We start from the raw sequence: 24,135 nt of genomic DNA, 5'->3' as shown, positions 1-24,135 counted from the left end.
AGGCTGGGTCAGTCTGGAGGAGGATCAGGAGAGACCTCATCACTCTGTACAACTCCCTGCAAGGAGGTGGTAGTGAGGTGGGGGTCGGCCTCTGCTCCCACGTAATGGGGATAGGATGAGAGATGATGGCCTCAAGTTGAGTTCTTCCATGGCAACCTACAGGTTCCTGAACTCCCTGAGACACCAGGAGAAGACAGAAGTGGAAAAAGTCCTTTCTGTGAGCAACACGTATTTCCCCACCCACCAAATTGCAACCAAACCTTTGTGACAAGCTTCCAAACCGGGCAGCAGACTTTTGTTCAACCTACTTGAATTTCTCCCCTCATTTACAGTTCCTCAAAAGAATTCCCTCATTGCTTGGGTCCAAAAGTTGCAGCAGGATCTACATAACAGGCTTCTGTATGCAGTGCAGGTGTGGAACATGCATTAAACCCATAAAAATGTGCAGTTCTAGCACGGGAACACAGACTTACAGAAACTCTTTGGCCAATGCTGCGTGGAACCAACCACAGCTCAATGCCTGCAACCTCCACGACAGCACTTCTGGTGGTTGGGCTGCCATGCAAACAGCCGTGCTTCAGCTGGAGATTATGTTTTCAAACGCACACAAAAGGATTTAACACGCTCTCTTGGAAACGAGGAGTGGCTTAGGAGACATGTACAAATTGTACTCGAACTGGGATTAAAGTGGGGGTGGATCACAAGTTTCATTACCGCAGCACGGACAGATGAGCAGGTTTTTGATACATGAACTGGGAAGTGCTCTTGCCAGCTTCACCAAGTAGGTTTGGATGCATGGGCAACATCCATCTTCAGCAGCAGGAAAACTTCCTTTGTCATTAATAAGAAAGCAGAGGCACGCTCGGAGGGCAGGGCACTCCATCTCCATTGTTTACTGCCGTTCCCAGGCTCCGGCAGCGTCCATTACTCACCTCAGAACAAACACCTTTGCTAAAATTAAGATGAAACATGGCAACCATAAAGTTTAGCGCAGCCACGAGTTTTTGCTTTTCATCATTTCCTCGCACCGTTCTGACACACTGGGTTATTTACAGTGCTGCTCGGGCTCATTCCTCAGCCCTGTATGCAGTGGAAGCACGCTGCTATCCGACCACCATTTTTCTTCATTACTTCCAACAGACACTTGAATCGTTGCTATGCTCCGGGTGTTTTGATGTGTTGTTGAGCAGAAGGCTCAGTCTTGGTCCATCCTCTATGATCCTCACACATCATCCTCTCCACCTGCAATCCCACAGCTGTTCCCCAGCCAACTTGAGACTCCTTGTGATATGCAACTCAAACCCAAAGCGGACTTTTCCTTCTCATCACCCACTCTGCTCGGAAGAGAACCCAAAAGTCCATGAGCCTGGACACAGGCTGCAACCCCAGAGCAGCTGAGACACAAACCTCCATGGACGAAGTCAAAAGGAAAACCCACAAGAAGGTTTTCAGCCTCAGTGAGAAAAAACATAGTGTAAGACTCTCCTTGTACACCAAGTAAAGGCTGGATCAGCAGCACGGAGGTACCTAAAGGGTTACCTGTGCCTGCAAACACACCTGCTCTGCTGCATGCATTCCTCCGGCCAGCCAAGCTTGCCCAAAGAGAGAGTGAATGACAAGCAACACTGGGAGGGTGAGAAGAACAGCAAATAGTTGAAATGAAATGTCAAGTTAATAAGCCAGACGCAAGGGAGACGGGAGGGAAAAGGCAATTTAATCGTCATGCCCTGACAGCACAACAGCTCTGCAGAGCCTTCGTGGCAGAAGCAGAGCATACAAACCATACAAGCATACAAACTCAAAATTACTGGATGAAAGATAAAAGCATACGCAGGTACTTTTAATCCATTCTTCCTCCTATTTATGAGCTGAGGGCCTGGAGATGCTTTAAATCACTGTGATAAAGGCCCAGTTGGGGACAGGAGGTCCTCCACCATGGGGCACAGCTGCCTGGCACACCAAGGTCTAACACCTTTCCAGAATTTATGCTCTTTCAGTCTTATAAATACAGATACAGACAGTGACAAAGACGCCACTTACAGCAGCTCTCTGCAAGATCAGCCACTGCACACAAACATCAATTTTACAATATTTTCCCAGAAACCAACTGCAATACCTGCTTGATAAGCAGTTGTTGCTGGTAGGAGAAAAATCAAATGAGGACATTGATCGATTGCTCCTAACAAGGGGTTCTATTTCTCTTTCCTCTTCCAGTTCCTACTGTAGTTCCCAGGATGGCGGCAGTGATCCAAGCCTGTGATTGACATGTTTTCCTCTAAACCTCCAAAATCATTTCCAGCCCCACCTTGAGCAGTGCCAGGACATGTGCCTTGGCTTGGAGGTGTCAGGGGTGCCCATCACAGATGCTGCTCCTACAGAACCCTGCTATCCTGCTATGGTTTGGAGGAACCAGAGACGCATGCAGATATGGCACTGAGGGACATGGGAAGTGGGGATGGGTTGACTTGATGATCTTAGAGGAATCTATGCTGTCTCCTCCTTGGGGACCTACAAAAGCCATTGGATATGGGCCCAGGTACAACTGGGAGTCCCTGCTGGAGCTGGGCTGGACCAGAAGGACCCAGATGGATATCCAGCCTCAGCCAGAATGGGCTCCTATGAACTGCCTGCAGAGATGAGAGTAAAACTAACACTCTGAAGTCACCAATAGCTCATTTACCAACATGACAGAAAACGGAGGAGCTTGAAGTCAACAAGAAAACCTCTATCGCATCAGTTGTTTACTTTGCAAACCTCACAAAAGCTGAACAGGATTTGCATGGGGCAGAACTGGGTGGTGCATGAGTACATGCGGAGCTCAGCTGCTGAGACACCCAAGCACATGCCCAACCACCCTTTGCCCATCTCAAACATGGCCAGCAAAATAGCAATTCTCTTCCTGAGCACACCATCAACAGCCGTGGGTTTGTTTGTAGACTTTAATGGGTCTGTAACTGCTTTTTTTTTGCCCACGTAGGAATCCCCCTGTCCAACTGCCCTCAGTGCAACCCCCTTGCAGCTGGGGTCTGCAGCTGGTGTTTCCATCACAGGCAGATTGAACATTAGGAAGAATTTCTCCTCCAAAAGAGCGGACAGGCACTGGCACAGCTGCCCAAGGAGTGGTGGGGTCACCATCCCTGGAGCTGCCCCAGAACCGTGGCGATGTGGCACTGAGGTGAGTGCGCATGGTGGGATGGGTTGGGGTTGGACCTGGGGATCTCAGAGGTCCTTTCCAACCTTAATGACTCGATGATTATGTGACACCTCTCAAGGTGATGCTGCCCATTTGGTGCTCCCAGAGATGCACAGAGGCGTGATACCCAATGAATACCAATGAATAGCCAATGAATGAAGCAGCAGAGCCAAACCTCCCGATGCTGTCCCCAAGATGCAAGCCATAGGTGCCACACATCAGCACAAGCAGTACTCCTTGAACCAAGCCCCACTGAGTCAAACACGCTGCAGGAAACCAGCCATGAAATCATCTCATTTCAGCTGCATTTCATCCTTGGGCAGCAGATTAAGCCTTTTGGGTTCCCAGGAGGCAGGAGAAGGTCAGTGCAGAGCCGGCGTTGCTCACGGTAGCGTATTTGTTTGAAAATAGCAAATATGTTAACAATTAGGGAAGGGAAAAGCTGAAAGGCTGCCTTGTTAATTAAGGAACTTGCTATCAAAGGACTCATTAAAAGCTACTGAAACGGAATGGTTGTTAAAATAAATACCCATTAATCTTAGTGTGCAATCAGGAATCGGTTGCCGCTACCCACCTCATTGCGGGGCTGGGGGCTCCCGGCTTGCACCAACTGCTGCAGGCTCCAGGGAGACCCATGGGGACCCATCCTGCATCACCTCCACCTCCAAAGGGCCGCCGCTGCCTCCCACTGCCCCTTATCCCCATCGCAGAGCGGGCAAAGCGCAAACAAAAGTCCCATTGTGGCACTGCTAACGCTTCCGTCAGCTCACCGAAGGACTAATGGGATATTGCCACGAGAAACAAAGCCTGACAGGTTTCAAGCAGTCCCAGGGTTTGCAACTGTTGTGTTTTTATAACAGCAGGATTTGTTTTCATCTGCCACAAGCACCGGGACTGCTTTGGTGCAGTACGCTCAGACATGCAAATCCACGCGCTTGCGGACAATAGAAAAATGGGCAAAATAAATATGGAACTCTTGGCATGACAAGTCCACTCCGTTATAAACAACACGACTCATAGAACCATACAATCCTTAGAGTTGGAAGGGACCTCTGAAGGCCATCTAGTCCAACTCCCCTGCAATGAACAGGGACAGCACAGCTAGAACAGGTTACCCAAGGCCTGACCCAGCCTTGCCTTGAAAGTCTCCAGGGTTGGGGATATAAATTTTACTCCATCATAGTTATGAGTCAAGAATACTGGTTCGGACAAGCAAATAAGGCACTGTGGAAATCCCAGAGCCTGCAGTGTAAAACTGCTTCACAGCATCTTGTTCCCTTCCTTAGTCCATGAGCATCTACCAGCAGACCATAAGCTGGACTCATCCCAATCATCTTAATGGTTTGGCAACATAAAACCTCTATGAAATGATGGCAGAAAGGTCAGCTCCCTTTTCTTGCTATTCAGACTATGTGTTCTTGTATCCTGCCCACAAATAGGTGCAAATGAAACTCCCACCATCATACAGCTCCTCACCGCAGCGAATGCATTGAGAGCAGGAGGATGTAATCAGGGCTATTTAATTTTTCCTCTGCAGAAGTAAACTGAGTTATCTTGCAAATCATTGCCACTTTTGTGGGCAAGGTGGGAAAAATCAGGACATTTTTGATGGGAATATTAGGAAATCAGCTTTGCTGTCTTGGAGCCTCTCAGTGTGCCCATGCCTGCCTGGTTTGCCACGGTCTCAACACCACCCTCATTAATTCCTCTGCATTTTAAACTAGGGCAGGTGAGGTTTAGGTTGGATATTAGGAGGAGGTTTTTCACACAGAGGGTGGTGAGGCACTGGAACAGGTTGCCCAAGGAGGCTGTGGATGCCCTGCAGGCATTCAAGGCCAGGCTGGATGTGGCTCTGGGCAGCCTGGTCTGCTGGTTGGTGACCCTGCACACAGCAGGGGGTTGAAATTGGATGATCATTGTGGTTCTTTTCAGCCCAGGCCATTGTATGATGATGATTCTATGTCCAACATGTTCATCCCTAAGGGATCGGTTTCAAACCAGGGATCCAGAGAGCCACTCCTTGTCTACAACAGCTCAGCACCTACAGTGAATAGCAGAGCTCAAACCTGCAACATCCCAAATCCCACCAACAGGAATGGTGCCCCCAGCTGCAAATTACACAGCTGGAGGTTATGTGGCCTTGGAATCTGCCAAGGAAAAGAAGCAGAAAGCTTCCAACCTGCAAGAGAAAGTCGGTGATGAGCAACACTCATGCAGTGCTGTCAGGAAAGGGACACTCCCAGACTTGTAGCCAACCTGGTCCTTCACATTGTTTGGGGGAGCTAAAATTACAGGTTTTTTGGTGCTCAAATTAATGAAAGGAGAAGCATTCATCCTTCTTTGAAGAAGGCATTTTGGATCCAAAACACAACTGGGACCTCTGTGTCTCCAGCCTACCCCACAAAACCCCATCCCATCCAACTTGCCCCTATGGGAGAAGCTGTATTGCCATCAGCAAACCACCACATTTAAGCAGACTGACACCACTGAGGCACTGCCATGCACTACTCTGATGAAAAAATGGGGATTCCTGTCTTAGGACTCCAACCATCCCTGTCATCTAACAGCCACGATCAAGAGACAGCTCTCCACCATGGAATCTCAGATGCCACCTATGAGCAGCACCAGCCTGCAGGCACAGACCATAGTGAAACTGCCACCACACAAAAAGAAACCAGACAGCCAGTTATGCTGACCACTGCAGTCTGATACAAAACCCCTGAAATTCCAATAAAAGAGAAAGAAAAATAGTTTGGTTCTGCTATGGATCACCAAGGCCAACAGCTGGAGGCTGTTCTGGGTGAAGCTGGAGGGAGCATCAACACCAAATGGTGTTTAATTTGGGCAGGGCAAGGTTGCTCCTGCATGGCCATGGAGAGGAGCAACCCGTCACATACTGCATGCATTTGCTCACAGGAAGGAGTGAATATCTTCAACAGCAGAAGCACAACTCAAGGGTTTTCTATGAGAAATCATGGGAAATGCAAATATGGGAAACAGCAAATCACAGAATCATAGAATGGCTTGGGTTGGAAAGGACCTCAAGGATCATCAAGCTGCAATTCCCCACTACAGGCAGGGCCACCAACCTCCACATTTCACAGCAGCCCAGGCTGCCCAGGGCCCCATCCAACCCGGCCTTGAACACCTCCAGGGATGGACGGGGCATCCACAGCCTCTCTGGGCAGCTGTTCCAGCACCTCACCACTCTCCGTAAAGAATTCTCCCCTTATATCCAACCTCAATCTTCCCTCCCTCAACTTCAAACCATTTCCCCTTGTCCTGCTGTTATCTATGCTTTCCAAGAGTTGACTCCCCTCCTGTCTGTAGGCTCCCTTCAGGTACTGCAGGCTGCAATGAGGTCACCCCACAGCCTTCTCTTCTCCAGGCTGAACAAGCCCAGCTCCCTCAGCCTGTCTTCATAGCGGAGGTGCTCCAGCCCTCTAACCATCAAAAGCAAGGCTTCAACACAACCCAAAACGTATGGGCAGAGCGCACCACAACAGCTAAATCCAGTTCTCCTTTCCCAGAAGGGAACCCTTTGGCTTTGCCACATGGTGGGGATTGGTGATGCACTGGAACGGGTTGCCCAAGGAGGCTTTGGATGCCCCAGCCCTGCAGGCATTCAAGGCTGGATGTGGCTCTGGGCAGCCTGGGCTGCTGGTTGGTGACACTGCACACAGCAGGGGATTGAAACCAGGTGATCATTGTGGTCCTTTTCGATCCAGGTTGATGGTTGGATGTGATCATCTTAACAGTTCTTTCCCCTGAATGAATGCACACTCCTCAGCTCTCCACCATGGAAAAACACAATGTCCAAACACCACAGGTACCTCTAAGAAGGAACGAAGCCCACAGACAGCCTGCATTTAATGAGACTCTGTTCACCCAGGAGCAGCCGTCATCCCTCCTGGAGCTCTTAGAGCCGTGCAGCCCTCGCCGTGCTCCTCCCCAGACCCCGTGTCCATGGGGTGAGGCTTCCCAAAATGCCTGACACAAACCAGAGCCCTGGCCCGACAATTATCAGAGAGCAAAAACTGGAACGAACGAGAAAAAAAAATAAATGACATATTTCATCCTCCCTCTTTTGTGGCTTTTATTTTCTTTTGTATTCGCTTTGGGAATAACATTCTTTCCATTGGGAAGAGTCTGATTTTCCATTAAATACAAAGCAGCTGCCATTTTGGAAACAAAACGTTGATTAAATGCAGATTTTTTATTTTTTTTTTTTAATTTTGTCCCTCATGTATGAAGAGTTTGAACCACGCTCATCTCTTGATTTATCGGGGCAAAGCATCTGCCAATTACAGCAGCAGGAAGGCTTAAAAAGAGAGAGTGCACAGAACCGATTCGTCTGTACTGTACACTGCTAGCAGTTGGGTTATAATTAAAAGGGGAAGGATCTCAAGGCTGGAAGACCAGCAGGCTGTGCTCAGCCTCATGCAGAGCCCATGCCTTGCTCCAACAGAACCTAGAGCCCAACAGATGCCCACTTACTGCGGTGCCCATTGAGGGCTCAGTGTGTTCTCCATGATGTTTGAATGCCTGCTGGAAATGGAACTTGGACGTGACTTCAGCCCCAGATGTTGAGTAGATTGAAAAAAAAAGAGCTCAAAAGATAAAAAAACCACTCTGTTTCCAATGCAATTCAGTAGGTTTCTGCTTCTGAACCGGGCAATCAGAGCTGATTACTGAGAAGTAGTGATCTGCACAAGCAGCATGCGGAACTGCCGCTGTTCTTACTATTTTCCAAGGGCTAAATGTTAATGAAATTTTTATTTCATGTAAGAACACAACTTCTGGTTGAGAAACAGAGAGGAGGAAGTTGGATATAAAGAACAATTTCTACTCAGAAAGTGGCGATGCATTGGAACAGGCTGCCCAGGGAGTGGTGGGGTCACTGAGCCCGGAGGCTTGGTTTAAGACCCATGGAGATGTGGCACTGAGGGACACGGTCAGTGGGCATGGTGGGATGGTTTGGGGTTGGACCTGGGGATCTGAGAGGTCTTTTACAACCTGAACAACTCTATAGTTCTATGAAAGCTGAATGGCACCTTGTTTTTTTTTCATTAGCACATCCAGTTCTCCTTATTCATTCATGAAACACCACGAAGAAAGACCATGGCAACCACGAGAAAATCCATGAAGACCCTCATCTTTCAATGTTTTGCTTCCTTTCTCTTGCTATGTAGGCTGCACGGTGCCTGGAGAACACACAGCTCTGTGTTGGCACCCAATGACAGTCACCAAACTCCATCTGCAACCGCTTCCTTCCCACCATTCTGCTCCAGCACTTGACTGTGAATTGATGGTTGAACTTGATGATCTTAGAGGTCTTTCCCAACTTTAAGGACTCAGTGATTCTGCTGCAGATATGACATTCATCAACATTCCCCTGCGTGCTCCCAACGTCGAAGTCTTGCAAGACTTCAGGTTGCCAATGTACGAAGCCAGAGGAAAGCATATAATGGCAAAGTCTATTATTTCACTCAAATTTGAGTCCAAAGGGAAAAAAGAAACATGCTTTAACATCTGACGGTGCTGCTGGAAGCTCTGTGCTGGGCTCTGGTGCAGGAAGCAGCGGGCGTGTTTGAATTCCTTATGCTGAGGATGGTTTTTTGACTGCCAAATTCCCCGTACCACACATCTGATTCTTTGTGCATGCAAAAGTAAGCATAAAATAGCTTTATAAATCTAAGTTTGTAAAATGAAATCAAAGCCAAACATGCCAAGGTGACTACACAAAGGGAAGCAAAACCTATGCAAGCGCGCACACCCTGGTTTAAAGGATTTATGGGACTGGGCATTTTAGCTTCAATTAATTTTCAGAGTGCTGAAAGCACACAAGAAACCATGTAATTACAAGATAACTTGGCTTACCCAAATCCTACTTAACTAGCACTCGTGGGTTAAGCAGAGGTCAGGCTTCCCCAGCCAACAAAGCTAACTTCACCATATTTGAACGCGTCAGTGCAACCAGAAGTTCTCATTCCGACCCATTCCTTTTGGCCAGTATTTGGGATCCTGGGGACACCTGAAGAGTGGCACACAGCCCCAGAGCATCAGGAACAGCCCAGACCCCACAGGCACACGAGCACTGCTCCAGGCATGGTCCCATCTTTGACCATGGCAAACTGTCCAACCTTGAGCGCAAACTGGATCGAGTAACCTCAAGAGAGAGCAGGATCTTCCCTGGAGAGCAGAGGAAACACCAAGACAGGATTTTACAGAGGTTGCTCACAGCCCTGTCCATGCCTGTGACCCAGACTCACAACTTGGGGTGTTTTTCTGTATCTACAACACGGAGAAACCTCTAGGATCAGCCACAACTGCTTCCCACCGGACGCTTTAAAAGCAGCCACAATTGCTCCTTTGTGCTGCTATGTCGTGCAATCAGATTTTTATTTTTCATTCTCTCAGACAGATTAGTGATTTATTTCCACCAATTAAAACAAACAACCAAGTGAACAAAAAATTAGAGGGGTTAAAAGCAAAATTAGAATGTGTTGCAGTTAAGAACAAAACCAAGAGCAGGCTAGCAAAGTCCCACCGTATAAAGGGATTACTCCATCCCTGACCCTTTCCAGGGGACCTCCAGGTATTACTTTTCATTGATTTACCTTAATGAAACTAATGCACCCCTCTCCGTAGGAAGCTGACTCCATAGCTGTCTAGGCACTGGATTCAATTAAAGAAATAAATACATCTGGCTTCTAAATTGTGCAAAGTCTCAAAAGCCAGAGGCAATGCTCCTTTTTGCTTCCATCCCTCTTGGGGTACACCCCAGGCCCCTGCACAGGATGGGCTGAGCACAAGGGGATACTCAGATCTCCCCTGCAAATCGGTGGCTGGTGGGGGACTGCCACCAAGTGTGACACATCCCTGCCCGCAGGGCCACGATTGCTGTAGGATGGCTCCTTCTTTCCAGAAGCTGACATTGATGTCAGGCCTTGCTGTTGACTCTGAAACCCCGGAGTGCCCACACAAGGTCTCAGGGCTCAGCTACGCTCAGTTTCCAGGCAAAGGGGTGCATGCACCCAACAGCACCGCGCGATGCCGATCTGGCCAGGCAGCCCCATGGGCAGCATGAACACAGAGCAGGGCTACAGGCATAGAAGCAGAAGCTCAGAGCAGGGCAGATGCACACGACGGCGTCGAGAAGCACGAGGTGTGCTTGGTTTCGCACACGGCTTGGCTGCAGACATCAGAATAGAAGCAAGAAAGCAACTCGTGAGCAATTTGGGATCTATCTGCTGAAATGCCTTCGCTTTTCTCCCAACACACGCAACAAGCAGAAATGACAACACTTAGAGGCATGCATTGAACCAGAAGGAAGGTCCTGAAAGTCTGCTTTGCTAATTGCCCTCGTCCCAGCTGGGAGACAGCAAACACCAAGAGATCACGCTACCCTCTACTGACAGGCTTAGCACTAAGGCCAGGAGGGAGAGCCTTGTTGGGAATGCAGCCTGAGAAGGATGTATGCTGATCAGACCACAGGGAGAACACAGGGATATATGCAAAGGTCTTCTTCCTTTCAGGTTGAGGTTGAAAATCTCATCCTGTTTTCCCAAATAACAGCTGTTGCCTCTAATGTTTAGGGATACATGGGGCATAACAGGAGGCAGTTAAATGCAATGTGCTCTAAGAGCAACAATTTGGCAATGCTGCTGCAACAGCACGTGTTCCTGCAAGGAAACCCCCTCCTATTGATTCTACAGATTGATCTCAAGCTGAGAGAAAATCCATGCCTGTGCCGGCAGCAGCGGAAGGGATAGGCTTCCACCCAAAGTTAGTTAATATTTTCCTTTCCTCTCTTTCAAGAGCAATGACCTTTCCTGGTTCAAGTCACCCTCTAGCACTGGAGGTGCGAGCGGAGCACAGCACGAGGCGCAGCCATGTACTCACCGACATGGTAGAGTGGGCATCTACATCCCCCTACAGAGGACAACACAGGGAGTTTGAGTCAAGAGCAGAAGAGAGCAAAGCAACAGCAAGCAAGGCAAGAGAGGTACACATCAGTTATCACGTGTGGGTGCTACAACCCATCGCTGCTCCTCCCCAACTGAGGCACGGGCTGCGGGATGCTGTGGCTGCTCGGCGAATGAGAAGAGCAAAATATAGCACTAAGGAGGAAGAGGAACTGATGAGCCACGTCCCACCAGACGCTGTTGGCCTTGATATTGAACGTGCTGAGCCACCTGGGGCAAGACAACAGCCACGTGCCTCAGCTTTCCCACCTACAAAATGGACGGGATGGATGTGCGACCCCAGCAGGAGGTAGCAGGGATTTGCCCAGAGACATCTACAAAACTCACCCACCTCTTGCAAGGGCAAGGAGATGTTATCTATGCCCAGAGAGGATTTGTGTAAATCTAAGGTACTTGGTTTCGGGACTCATATGATGGTTTCATGCTGGTTACTGGGTAAAATAAATTGCTGTCACAGAATCCAATGGCTTGGATTGGAAGGGACCTCAAGGATCACCAAGCTCCATCCTTCCTGGAATGGACTGCCCAGGGAGGTGGTGGAGTCACCGAGCCTGGGGGTGTTCAAGGAAAGGCTGAATGTTGTGTTGAGGGACATGGTTTAGTGGGAGCTATTGGGAATAGGTGAACGGTTGGACTGGGTGATCTTTTAGGTCTTTTCCAACCTTGGTGATTCTATGATTCTATGATTCCTGCTGCAGACAGGGCCACCGACCTCCATATCTGATAGTAGACCATCCCTGCCAACCTGGTCAAGACTGTGTCTGGGACAAAGCTCAGTCCTGTGGTGCGTTTATCTCCACGCACAACACATTGCCTTCTAACATTATTATGGAGAGACTCGACTTCTGAAGGCAAAACACAGGTAACCATTCTCTTTTAAAAAGAAAATAAACACTTGGAAAGCTCTTTCTACCCAAGAGCTGCTGGGGCCAGCATTACGTATTTCCAACTGGGAAGAGATGCCAATCTGGTGAATAAGGCAAAATGTTCCATGCGGAGCGTCCGCGGCGTCTGTGCAGTTCCAGCTGAAATCTGTGCCTGCCATCTGGCAAAAATAAGCACAAAGGGGGGCAGGAGAAGGGGGGGGAGGAGGAGGAGGAGAAATCCCTCCACTGAACTGAACTGCCCAGGATGGCGGAGGTCGGAGTTTGTTCGATCGCTGAAAGATTGCTTCCCCTTCCTGGGTCACCGTCACCTCTTGACCTGCCCTGATTACCTTCCAAAGGAGGTTATCAAGATACAAGACTAACAGAGGATTAAAGGAAACTTAAAATAAAAACAAAACACACCCCTTCCCCCCCACTCTGCTCCCCTCCCCCAGGAAAACATCCTTGCTTTGTTAACCTGACAGTTCACTGTAGGTGTTGACACAACCCTCCATCTCTGAAAAGCTTAATGTCAACAAATCAGTGTGTTTGGAGTAGCCCTGTCAATGCGATTTACATTAACTTGTCTAACAAGAAATAAAAACAACAATCAGCCATCAAAGACAAAAGGCTTTTTCAGTCATTCTTTTAAAAGTATGATGCTGGAAATGTTAATTCTGGAGGCCATGGCCTTTTTCCCTGCTAAAAAACAGCAAACCTTTTTCTTTTTTTTTTCTTTTTTCTTTTTTTTTCCTTCTTTTTATTTTTTTAAAGGAAAAAAAAAAAGAAAAAAAAGAAGAAAGAAGTATTTTCTTTTAAAGGAGGCCCGAGCATCCCATATTAATAAGCAGAGCAGCAGCAGTAACCAACCCTCACTGGTTAACACAGGAAGAGGGCAGCCTGGAAGCCAAATGTTAATTATGCTTTTATTTCCACCAGCATATTATTTGCTTTGAGACATTTTGGGCACTTAGCGGAGCATTTTCGAATTGTGGCTATAAACCACCATGAAAATTTCATGCAGCACTGGTATGCACCAAAGCCCCGTTAACTTCACCATGAACTTTTCACCCCCAAAGCATTCTGCATCCCCACGCTCACCATCCCAAAGCAGAACTGCAAAAAGCAGAGGCTCTGGGGGCTCCCAGCTCCCAAGAGAAAGCATCTTCCATCAGCTTTAGGAGTAGCAACCACCATTGGCTTGGGTAGCAGTAGGAGCTGTGACGCTCGGAAGGAAAAATTAGGAACTGCAATCTCTGCTTAAACACTTGGAATTGCAATTCTTGATTGAGCACTTGGAATTGCTCAATCTCCCCTTCAGTGCTTGGAGTTGCAATCCCCACTTGACCACCTGGAGTTGCAATTCCTGTTTCAATTTGGTATTGTAATTCTTGACTGAACGCTCAGAATTGCAATCCCTACTTCAACACTTGGGAGGTGCAATTCTTGATGAATGCTTGGAATTGCAATCCCTACTTGACCACCCAGAGCTGTAATTCTTCATTATCATTTGGAATTGCAATTCCTGCTTCAACATTTGGAACTGCAATTCTTGACTCAACATTTGGAACTGCAATCCCTTCTTCAACACTTGGGATTTACAGTTCTTGACCGAACACTTTGGAACTGCAATCCCTGCTTGACCACCTAGAGTTGCAATTCCCACTTGACCACTTGGAATTGCAATTCCTGCTTCAACACTTGGAGCTGCAATCCCTACTTCAACGCTTGGAATCGTAATCCCTGCTTCAACACTTCGAATTGCAATCCCTACTTGACCACCTGGAGCTGCAATTCTAGACTGACCACTTGGAACTGCAACCCCCATTTGACTACTTGGAATTGCAATCCCTACTTCAACACTTGGAATTGCAATCTCTACTTGAGGAGCAGAGTCTCTGTGCCATCCCACCAGCCAGGATCAACTTTATCAGCAGCATCAATTCTTCCCCATGAAATTCAGCCTTGCTCCATCCCCAAACAGGAGCGCAGAGCCAAAGCTGGGACGGAGCTGCCCTTTCACTCCTCTCCTCTCCCTGTAGCACTCCGTGACCTCCAAGGCCATCCCCTCTGCCCGCTGTGCTCCAAGCCTTGACCCCAGTGAGGTTTCCTGCCCACGAGCAGCCCTGTGCAGCACAATGGAATTACTCACACACAGCACATGAAGCAACCGCCTGCATTTTTGCAGGATCAGGGCTTTCGGTTCCGTTCTATTACAGGACAGCTCTTTTTGCTGCTGTGATTTTAGCACCATAACCGCCTGCATGCCCAGGCTGAGCTTCTTTGATCAGCAGATGAGGTTTTTTTGCTGTAATTGCTGTCGTGACAAAGGGCCGCCGAGCAGCTCGTCTCCTGCTCCTTACTCATCCCTCTGCCTGCCACTCTTCTCCTGCTAAAAACCAACTGCAAGTGCAAACAGCCACAGAGAGCTCCTCACACGTGCTCACTGTGTAAACCTGATGGGCACAAAGCTCTGCAGGAAGGGGCACTGCCAAAGCAGTGAGGACATGGGAACAGGAGGGTGGGCGCAGAGCTGGGGCTACACATAGGAACCACAGGATGCCTTACTTTCCCTTTCCTTGTGGCTATTGGTGTGAGGTCATCCAACATTTGCAAACTCGTTTACAACAGGGCAGCATCTCCTGTGTGATAACCCCGTGTATCTGGGGCTGGAGACAGACCAGCAGCATGGAAAAGGCTTCACCTTGCTGCTTGCAGCCCCACAATACTCAGTGCCAATTCATGCTTTTGGGAGATGCTTCCTTTCCCTCTCGAGGCCCTCTCACCCTTTCCTTTCACAAAGGAAGCACATCCCGTCCACACGGCGCTGTCACAAACATGGCCTTCATTTTTCTGTGCTGCTTTGGGCAGATGGGGGCTTTCCCACGCCTCACCTCCTACAAATCATTCAGAAAGTCACCGAAATTATTAAGTGTTTCTAAATCAGTGGCCGGGAAGAGGTCCTTGAGAAGCAATCAGCTGAGCCATCAAAGGAGCTGGTGCTCTTCCGACAGCCTTCAGCTCTTCCTGACTCATCCTCACTGGTGATGCCTGCAGGGAACTGACAGCAGCAGGCAAAGAATTGGTCTCCACAACACTCCTTTGAAGGAAGGAACTCCAACACATAAAAGAATCACAGAATTGCTTGGGTTGAAAGGGACCTCAAGGATCAGCTCCAATCCCAACTGTGGGCAGCGATACCTCTCTCTCCTATCCACCATTTAACTCAGGCCTCCCAATTTCACAATCTGCAGCTCTGTGTCACTTTACTGCCCTATCCAAGGGGATGGTGGGAGGCTCAGTGCTGGGCAGTGCTTTGAAGGCAGCAGCTGAGCATCTCCGACGCATTACCCAGCTCCTGCAGCATGGCAAGCATCCACCAGCTGCCTCCTGAACAGTCCTTCCAGACCAACCAGCTGCCTTCCCCATCTCCAAAACCATTCTGATTAATTCAAAAAGGAAACATTAATATTTAAGGAAGATAAATCACTCCAGGTCTGTCTCATAAATCATCGTGGACATCTCTCCCCATCCTCCTCTCTCCTGGTGGCCATGCTTCACACTCCAGTGCAGAGCAGACCCCCCTCGCTCTGTGCAGGAGGAACAAAGGGGATTTCTGCCCTTGATGGAGGGAAAGACAGAGCAAGAGACAGCAAATGTGTGGTGAGCAGCAAGGTATGCTGCAATGCTTTCTGAGAACTGCAGTGTTAAGTAATCCAGGAGCTGGACTCAATGATCCTTACGGTCCTTGGGGTATTCCCTACACAAACACACCCATCTCTTTGAGGTACAAGAATGTCAAAAACATCAATAAGAGTCCAAAGTGAAGCAGAGAAGAGGGCTGAGCATATCTTCGTTTCTGGTACCCCTTCCCTACCCACTGGAACAGCAGGCAAACCCCTGCTGCATGAGCTCAATTAGTCGTGTAAGGACTCCCAGTGTCACCAAATGGGTCGGGTTGGAAGGGGCCTTCTTTAAGCCCATCCAGTCCCAATCCTTGCCCTGTCCAGGCCACTTTGCCCCAACACCTCTGCCCAAAGCTCCTTTCACTTTCATTTGTTGATCTTGATGATCTTAGAGGTCTTTTCCAACTCTAATGATTCTATGATTTCTCTTTTGGTGGCCAAAGACATAGAATCATCATAGAATGGTTTGAGTTGGAAAGGACCACTAAAAACCATCTGGTTCCACTCCCAGCAACGGGCAGAGACACCCACAGCTCCATCAGGTGCTCAGAGCCCCATCCAGCATGAACCATGCAGAAGCTGGTAAAGTATTGCTGAACTGCTGAGGCTGTAACAGCTCCTAAAGCAGTTCTGGAGTGCTGGAACATCCTTTCCAGCAGTGCAATCCCTGGACACAAACAAGCAGAACGAAATTCAGGAAGCTGCCACTGTGCATTATTAACCTTCTCTTCCTGTTTCTATCCAAGCTAGTGAGAGGTGTCCACAGTGGGGGCCGGTATTCTACAATCCTGGACACGCAGTATCAACAAATAGGTAGCAGTCCAGTGAAGAAGAAAAAATCTTCAGTTGCTTTTGGGACAAATACAGAGTTCAGTGGATTTGCTGTTTCCAAATACCTGCTGATTGAAGAGACTCATAAGTATATATCCAGACAGCCCAGAACAAATCTTGTTTAAAAGAAAGAAAGAAAAGCTGTCTGAGCAAAAATGAAACTCCCTGATGATTACATTGTTCCTATTCAAGTGGACACTGCTCAGCCAACTGCAAAAAAACAACATGAAAGACATTTCTGATCGCAACAGCAGCATAAACACAGGCATATTTTGGACAGCAGAGAAAGGAAAGAAACACATGCTGCCTTACAACGCAGAGCCATATTTTGATGTAAGGCACCCAGTGACCTGACAAACATTTGGAAATGGATCTGCAGTTTGAATAATACACGCCCTTATACTGAGATCTCTCAAAAATCATTCTCAAATGTCTGTTAAGATGAAGGCTAACATGGTATAGGTGGCCAGTGAGTTATGATCTTGCTTCTGCTGGTGGACTGGGATATTTCCCTCTTTCCCATAGACATGCAAATTCTTGGGGGGACTCTCACTTCTGCTAACACGTGCAATAGCTTACTTTAGAAAGAGATTTACTTCACAACACTTGATCTGCTGTCAAACAGGGCCAGTGTATGGCCCCATTTCCATCACACTCTATAAAAGCTCGAGCAACCACTCGTTTCAACAGCACCATCAGCTGCCTGTGCACTTTCCAGCCTGAAAAAGAAAGAAAATGGGGAGGCCCCTTACCGGGAGGTGCGTGAACACAGCAAACGTGCTGCGCAGGAAGCCAATGAGATCCACAAGGTAATCACTGGCCCTGCTGCCAGGCTCCAGAGCCATCCAGTCGTAGTCTGCCAGCTGCAGGAACTGGTCAATCTTCTGGTTCAGGTTAGTGTAAATCTCCTCCTCAGCAGCGTGGCGGGCGTCCTGTCCAACGAGACCACGTTATATGGGATGGAGAGTCAACAGCACAAGGTGCTCCATAAGGAACAGGATGCTAGGACCAAAACTTCGGCCCTAACAGCGCAAGGCAATGTGTCTGTAGGCTACCATAGGGTTGCAGTAAGCTCAGGTTAGCTCATCCTGGCAGGTCAGCTCCAGGTATGATCAAACGAGTGTCTGACTGCTGAAAGCCAGGGAGAAGGAGGACAAATACGGCATGGGATGGGAGGAGGAGAGAGGGGAGAACGTTCCATGTGGAAAAAGGCTGAGTGTGTCACTCAGAGGTGGTGACACATTGGAACAGGTTGCCCAAGGAGGCTGTGGATGCCTCATCCCTGCAGGCATTCAAGGCCAGGCTGGATGTGGCTCTGGGCAGCCTGGTCTGCTGGTTGGTGACCCTGCACATAGCAGGGGGTTGGAACTGGATGAGCACTGTGTTCCTTTTCAACCCAGGCCATTCTATGATTCTATGAGATCCACCAAGCTTTGGGTGTAGGAGGGCTACAAACTGGCACAGGGGCTCAGAGCCTTCCTGACAGGGCAAGGATGAAAAAACTCATCCTTAGGCCAAATGGGAAGATGGTGTCTGATGGGAAAAGGAAGGGATTTCCTTGGGGTCACAGGGCCTGCTGGATTATCCCAAGGGAAACCTCATCTAGCCAATTCCCTACCATTGCTGGAGTCCCTGGCACTGCTCCCTTCCACTCTGTGGCCAAAGGGCAGAACTCAGACAACCCCCAACTGAACCAGCCCTGATCTTAAAACTTCATGGGAAGAATCTGGGGAGGATGCTCCTGGGTTACAATTTAAAGACTGGGAAGCCCAGTACTTCCTTTCAGCCCTGATTTTTAGCATTTCCACTCTCCTTTTAGCATTTAGCAACACTAAAAGGAACAGAAAGGTATAGAAATTAAAGTTCTCAAAATCTATTCTCCTCTTGAGTGAAAGAAGAGAGTTGGCATTCATGGCCAGCCACATGCAGCTCTGTATGGTGATCAAACAACAAAATGAAAGTTCATTGAAGAAAAAATTGAAGTCAGGCTTTTGTTGAAAAGCTGCTTAATTCCTTAGATAATGAGCACTGCAGTCACAGCCTGTAAATTAGGGGCTACAAAGGCTCTTGGTCTGGACAAGAGTAGTGCATACAGCTGCTCTGAAACGAATGCCAGAAGCTCATCTGATGGCTTCAGCTCCCAGGCCATGATAAAATCACCTTTCAACCCAAACATGGACAGAGCTCCCCAGAGATGCCATTTACCTTGAAAGTCGTGGTCCCATAAAGTTTTGTGGTGTGAACAGTTTCTGGAAGTACATTGGTGATGTTGGTTATGAATTCTTCGAGGAACTTGCAAGATTTCTCCAAGTGGGTCGTGTTTATAATAATCTGTACCAGCTGCAAAAGCAAAGAGCAGGTATTCAGTAAAGATATTCAGGAAAGGTATTCAGAAAAGGTATTCCTCACAAAGAGGGTGGTGAGGCACTGGAACAGGTTGCCCAAGGAGGCTGTGGATGCCCCATCCCTGCAGGCATTCAAGGCCAGGCTGGATGTGGCTCTGGGCAGCCTGGGCTGCTGGTTGGCGACCCTGCACATAGCAGGGGGTTGGAAGGAGATGATCATTGTGGTCCTTTGCCACCCAGGCCATTCTATGATTCAGAAAAGGTATTCAGAAAGTTGCTCCTGAAGCCAGGGAGGTGCTGAGTTGATGGGTGCCACTTTCTGAGAACTTCTAGCAGGAAATGCTGATGCTGTACAAACACACTGAGCTTCGCCCCACACTCAAAGGCTCTTCTCCTTTAACAGCAGCAGAGAGTTATATAAAAGGTCATTTTTTTGGAAGAAACAACAACAACAAAAAAAGAAAGCATTTCCCATGACAGCCACTAATACCACTGAAGATTTTTTTTCCTAATGACTTTCCTATGCTCAGCTGTCAGTCAGCACTCATTCCAGCAACAGGCTTACAAAGAAGCACCATGTCAGACCACGGCTATTCTGGCTGCTAATGAACCCTAACGAACCTGCACCTTGAGTGACACCTAACAGCAGCCCTCTGAGGCACCCGACAAAGGAAGCAAGGGCTCTGCTTCTCCAGGGGAGGTGTGGGTGAGCAGCTATCTCCCTGCTTTTCATACCCACCATTATCTGCTATTTTTCATCATGCTGCTTTCTCAGCTCCCTTTGCACGGCACCGGATCGGGACATTAAAGGCAATGACAAAGACTGCTGAAGTCAATCAGTGCCAATGTTTATAATCCAGAGCAAAGCAATCCCTGCTTCGCCTTCAGCATGGCTGCCTTGGAAGCCAAACACACCACTAATTCCTTAAGCAGGTACCTTTCTTCTGTGCAGACCGCCGTGAATATGTTCAAGGTGCAAGGTAAGCTGTAACAAAACCTTTCCAAACAACATTTAGCTCTGATATGGTGCCAAAATGCTTCTCCTGCAGACACAGAAGGCATTACAATGCTCCAGACTGACATCACTTAATTGCAGGAGCATGGTGTGGTAGTCTGCAGTTACCTCTTCTAAAGAAACTATTTAGAAACACAAATCATTTGCTTCTGAATGAGATGGAAACAAGCAGCGCCCTGCCAGGCACAGCATTGTTTCTTTTTCTCTTTTTGCTTCTTTGATCCTTTTATGTTTCAGCACCAACTCGAGCATTGCAGACACATAAATATTGAAGTAAAGCTGCAGAGATGGCGGCGCCCAACTCGTGTTGGTGCCAGATCACAAACGGGCAATGGCCACAGACTGGGAGGCTCAGTTTGGATGCTGGGAACAAAGAGAGATCTTACAAACTGCCCACAGAGGCTGTGGGACCTGTGCTTTGGGAACAGGGAGTCAGGTAGAGAAAGCAAAGCTGAGGAGACTCAGATTGAGCAAGGAGGTCCCTTCCAGGCAATGCTTGCTTTTAAGAAATTGAACTGTGGTCTATTTGAACGCCTCCTGCTTTGCACTCAGCCCCCAGAAAGAAAAAACACAGCAACCAGGAGGGCTTCTCATCTCTGAATTTGCTGGATTAATCCAGTTCTCAATTTCTGCCTCCTGATAAGTGCTCATTTGTTTGCCTCTCCCTCTGTCAGCTCTTCTGTCACAACTCCGATGCAGTTCCCCACAGTTTCAAGCTAATTAAATACTGGGCATTTCCAACTGCCTGAAATTCCTCCTAAACTTCTCATCACAACGCGTTGGTCCAGACCTGTAGGCCTGAATGCAAAAGCTGCATCTAACTTCAGGTAGTTCTGACTTCACAGATAGGACAGTGGTCTTAGCATCCTTGGTAGCATGGACCTCTGCACCCTGCTGGATCTGCATTGAGTCACAGAATGGCTGGGAGTTGGAAGGGACCTCCAGGATCATCAAGCTCCAAAGCTCTGCTGCATGCAGGGCCACCAACCTCCGTATCTCATACAAGACTTCCTTCCATCCCCTCCCAACTGATCAATTATGAAAATAAATTAAAGAGGACAACGGACCAAAAGGTTGGAAAATGGACTTGAATATCACCTTCTCCACTGTTTGGAAGAAGATACTTTAGATTAGAAACAGAGCATTGCTTTGAGTTAAAATTCAGCCCGAGAAGGGTTGAATTCAGCACCGAGAAGGTGATAGGACAAGGGGAATGGTTTTAAACTGAGACAGGGGAGGTTTAGGTTGGATATTAGGAGGAAGTTTTTCACTCAGAGTGTGGTGAGGCACTGGAACAGGTTGCCCAAGGAGGCTGTGGATGCCCCAGCCCTGCAGGCATTCAAGGCCAGGCTGGATGTGGCTCTGGGCAGCCTGGTCTGCTGGTTGGTGACCCTGCACATAGCAGGGGGTTGGAACTGGATGAGCATTGTGCTCCTTTGCAACCCAGGCCATGCTGTGATTCTGTGAAATCCTTCCCTCTTCAGAAATGCAAAATGTAGATGTGACTGCATGGAGCGTAGGATTGGAGGGCACCTGGAGGAGTCCCATGTCACATGAAAGCACTGTCTTGATGTCAAAAATGACTGCAAAAGATATTCAAGTATCTTGCATAACTATCATTTCAGAGAATCATAGAATCATAGAATGGCCTGGGTCGAAAAGGACCACAATGATCATCTGCTGTGTGCAGGGTCATGAAGCAGCAGACCAGGCTGCCCAGAGCCACATCCAGCCTGGCCTTGAATGCCTCCAGGGATGGGGCATCCACAACCTCCTTGGGCAACCTGTTCCAGATTTAAGAAGCTCAGAGGAAAACTGGACCAATAGGTCAATGGTTATGCAAAGGAAAGAAGCAGGGGGGCAGGAAGATGCCCAAAATGAGCAGCCAAAGGATTGCTGTTGGAGGATGGAGAGTGCAAGGGATGGTGCTGCATTCCTCAGCATGGAGGGAGCCCTGGGAGGAGCAAGACAAAAGGGGAATTTGCCCCCAAGGAGCAGAGAGATTCCAGACTGTGAGATAAAGGTCTGAGGAAGCACTGTGTGTAAATGCAGACTGCTATAAATGCACTGAACTCCCCCAAATTCATCCACATGGGGTATTTTCGAGTGTCCAGAGAACACTACACATTCCTCCAATGCAGTTAATTAAAGAACTGCAGCTGTACTAATACCTGCTCGCTTCATAACAGCACACAGAGGCCCAACTAAGGCATTCTAACTGGTTTGGGTACCACACATGTTCCCAAAGAGTCGTGACTTACAAGCCTTGAACTTTTTGGAAATCTGACTTTGTTCACAGAAAAGTGTCAATCTTGAAAAGAAAACGCCAGCACAGAGTTCAGACCATATAAATGTGCCTTTAGATGGAGAGCAGCCCTCCATTCTCACCGCTCCCACGCGTCTCTTGTCTGGCATGAAGCCACCCCAGCACTCCTTGAAACCCTCCCACCTGCCCTCTTCAACCCAGATGTGTAACTCCCCAAAAACCCAAAAGAAGGGCAGACAAAAGCATCACCTTTCCATAAGCATAAAGCCTTTCTTCCACTGGAACAGGTTGCCCAAGGAGGCTGTGGATGCCCCATCCCTGGAGGCATTCAAGGCCAGGCTGGATGTGGCTCTGGGCAGCCTGGGCTGCTGGTTGGTGACCTGCACACAGCAGGGGGGTTGAAAATGGATGATGATTGTGACCCTTTTCAACCCAGGCCATTCTGTGATTCTATGATTCTTTGACTCTTGCTTTGTACAGCAACACTGCATGCTTGCCTTGTTTTCCAACCAAAAATTTAACAGTAACACTCCAACCCAGCATCCCTTCAAGGTGCTGGAATGAGCTCCAAGTGACCATACCCCACTTTGATGCCCTGCCTTGGAAATTACTCCACATGCAATCTCACCTCTGTCAGCCCCACGTTTTTCCTCTTAATGACGTTCTGCAAGCAGTTGCTCAGCGTCCGGGTCAGCAGCAGGTTTGTAGATTTTCTGATCATATCATCAACTTCCGTGGAGCTGGAAAGCAGAATTTCAAGAGAGATTTGCAAAGTGCTTTATCTCAAGGCAAATAATAATAATAACACTGTAACAAAACTAACACACCCTTTCAACTCTTTGAAAGGGTAGATAACAGCAGGACAAGGGGAAATGGTTGGAAGTTGAGGGAGGGAAGATTTAGGTCAGATATCAGGGGGAAGTTCTGTGCTATGAGAGTGGTGAGGTGCTGGAACAGCTGCCCAGAGAGGCTGTGGATGCCCCGTCCATCCCTGGAGGTGCTCAAGGCCAGGCTGAATGGGGCCCTGGGCAGCCTGGGCTGCTATGAAATGTGGAGGTTGGTGGCCCTGCATGCAGCAGGGGGTTGGAACTCAATGATCCTTGAAGTCCCTTCCAACCCAAACCATTCTATGATTCTGTGATATGTGGAGCCATCCTCACTCTGACTCCTTCTGTGGGTTACGCCTGATCACCTGTGTGCTGCCTAGAGCTGCTAACATGGAAATATGTACTGAAATACCAACAATTTTGGCCTTTTTTGTGCATGCAAAAAAGGCAAGCGTGGGCAAACCTACGTCCTTATGCTTCTCCTCTTAGAAGGGCCAACCCAGCACAGGCCAAGGCTCACCCACTCCATTCTCACCAATGCATTCAGCACTGTGCAAGAAAGCTGCAATTCTGCACATTCAGATCAAATCATCCAAAGACTCAAAAATTGCTTGTTTGTTTTTTAACTCAGTAAATCAGATTCTAACCCATCTGTGGCTTCTGCCAGATGACTACAACCTCAACCTTGCTCAAGCCGGAGGGGTTTGGCTTTCTGCTTTTGGCTGCAGGGCTGGCTGCTGTGCCCCTCCTTCAGTGCACGCCAGCAAGGTGCAAGCTCTGTTTCTTGCAGCAAGGCCTGGAAGCCAGCCCCAGAGCCAGGGCCTTTGATCTGTTGTTGGCCCTGCATTAGCCCTGACACGACGGGGCTTTATCTCTGGCAGAGCAGTGACAGGAGGCTGATGGCAAAGAAAATTTCAAACTGCAAGGCTGAGAAACATTAATAACTTTCAGGCTCCTGGTAAATCAACCCCGTGACCTTTCGCTCCGTATCCTGTTTTACCTGACAAATGGGCCAGATTACAAAGCAGGGATGGACAGGGGAAACAAAAGCAAGCCTTGCATTGCCTGCAGCGCTGGTGCACGGTTCAGGCACTGCTATTGGGGTGCCCAAAGAGAGG

At 48.4% G+C, this 24,135-nt stretch overlaps 1 protein-coding gene across 3 annotated transcripts in view; it reads right to left on the bottom strand.

The window, feature by feature from the left end:
• The window catches only part of EXOC6B (exocyst complex component 6B), a 246,665-nt gene that overhangs the window by 73,161 nt on the left and 149,369 nt on the right, over positions 1–24,135 (bottom strand). For 2 of the 3 annotated variants that reach the window (XM_048943630.1, XM_048943632.1), the window contains exons 16-19: positions 22,819–22,930; positions 18,770–18,904; positions 17,317–17,496; positions 11,099–11,128 (exon numbers count right to left, since the gene is read on the bottom strand). In XM_048943630.1, coding sequence (XP_048799587.1) covers positions 11,099–11,128; positions 17,317–17,496; positions 18,770–18,904; positions 22,819–22,930 — 457 coding nt within the window. The remainder of the gene's footprint in view (positions 1–11,098; positions 11,129–17,316; positions 17,497–18,769; positions 18,905–22,818; positions 22,931–24,135) is intronic. The other variant, XM_048943631.1, reaches the window with a different exon arrangement.

The sequence above is a fragment of the Lagopus muta genome, chromosome 4, assembly GCF_023343835.1.
Source record: "Lagopus muta isolate bLagMut1 chromosome 4, bLagMut1 primary, whole genome shotgun sequence".
In the NCBI taxonomy this organism is placed as follows: domain Eukaryota; kingdom Metazoa; phylum Chordata; class Aves; order Galliformes; family Phasianidae; genus Lagopus; species Lagopus muta.
Note: the sequence above shows the minus strand (reverse complement) of the source record. Positions and strands in the feature narration are given on the sequence as shown.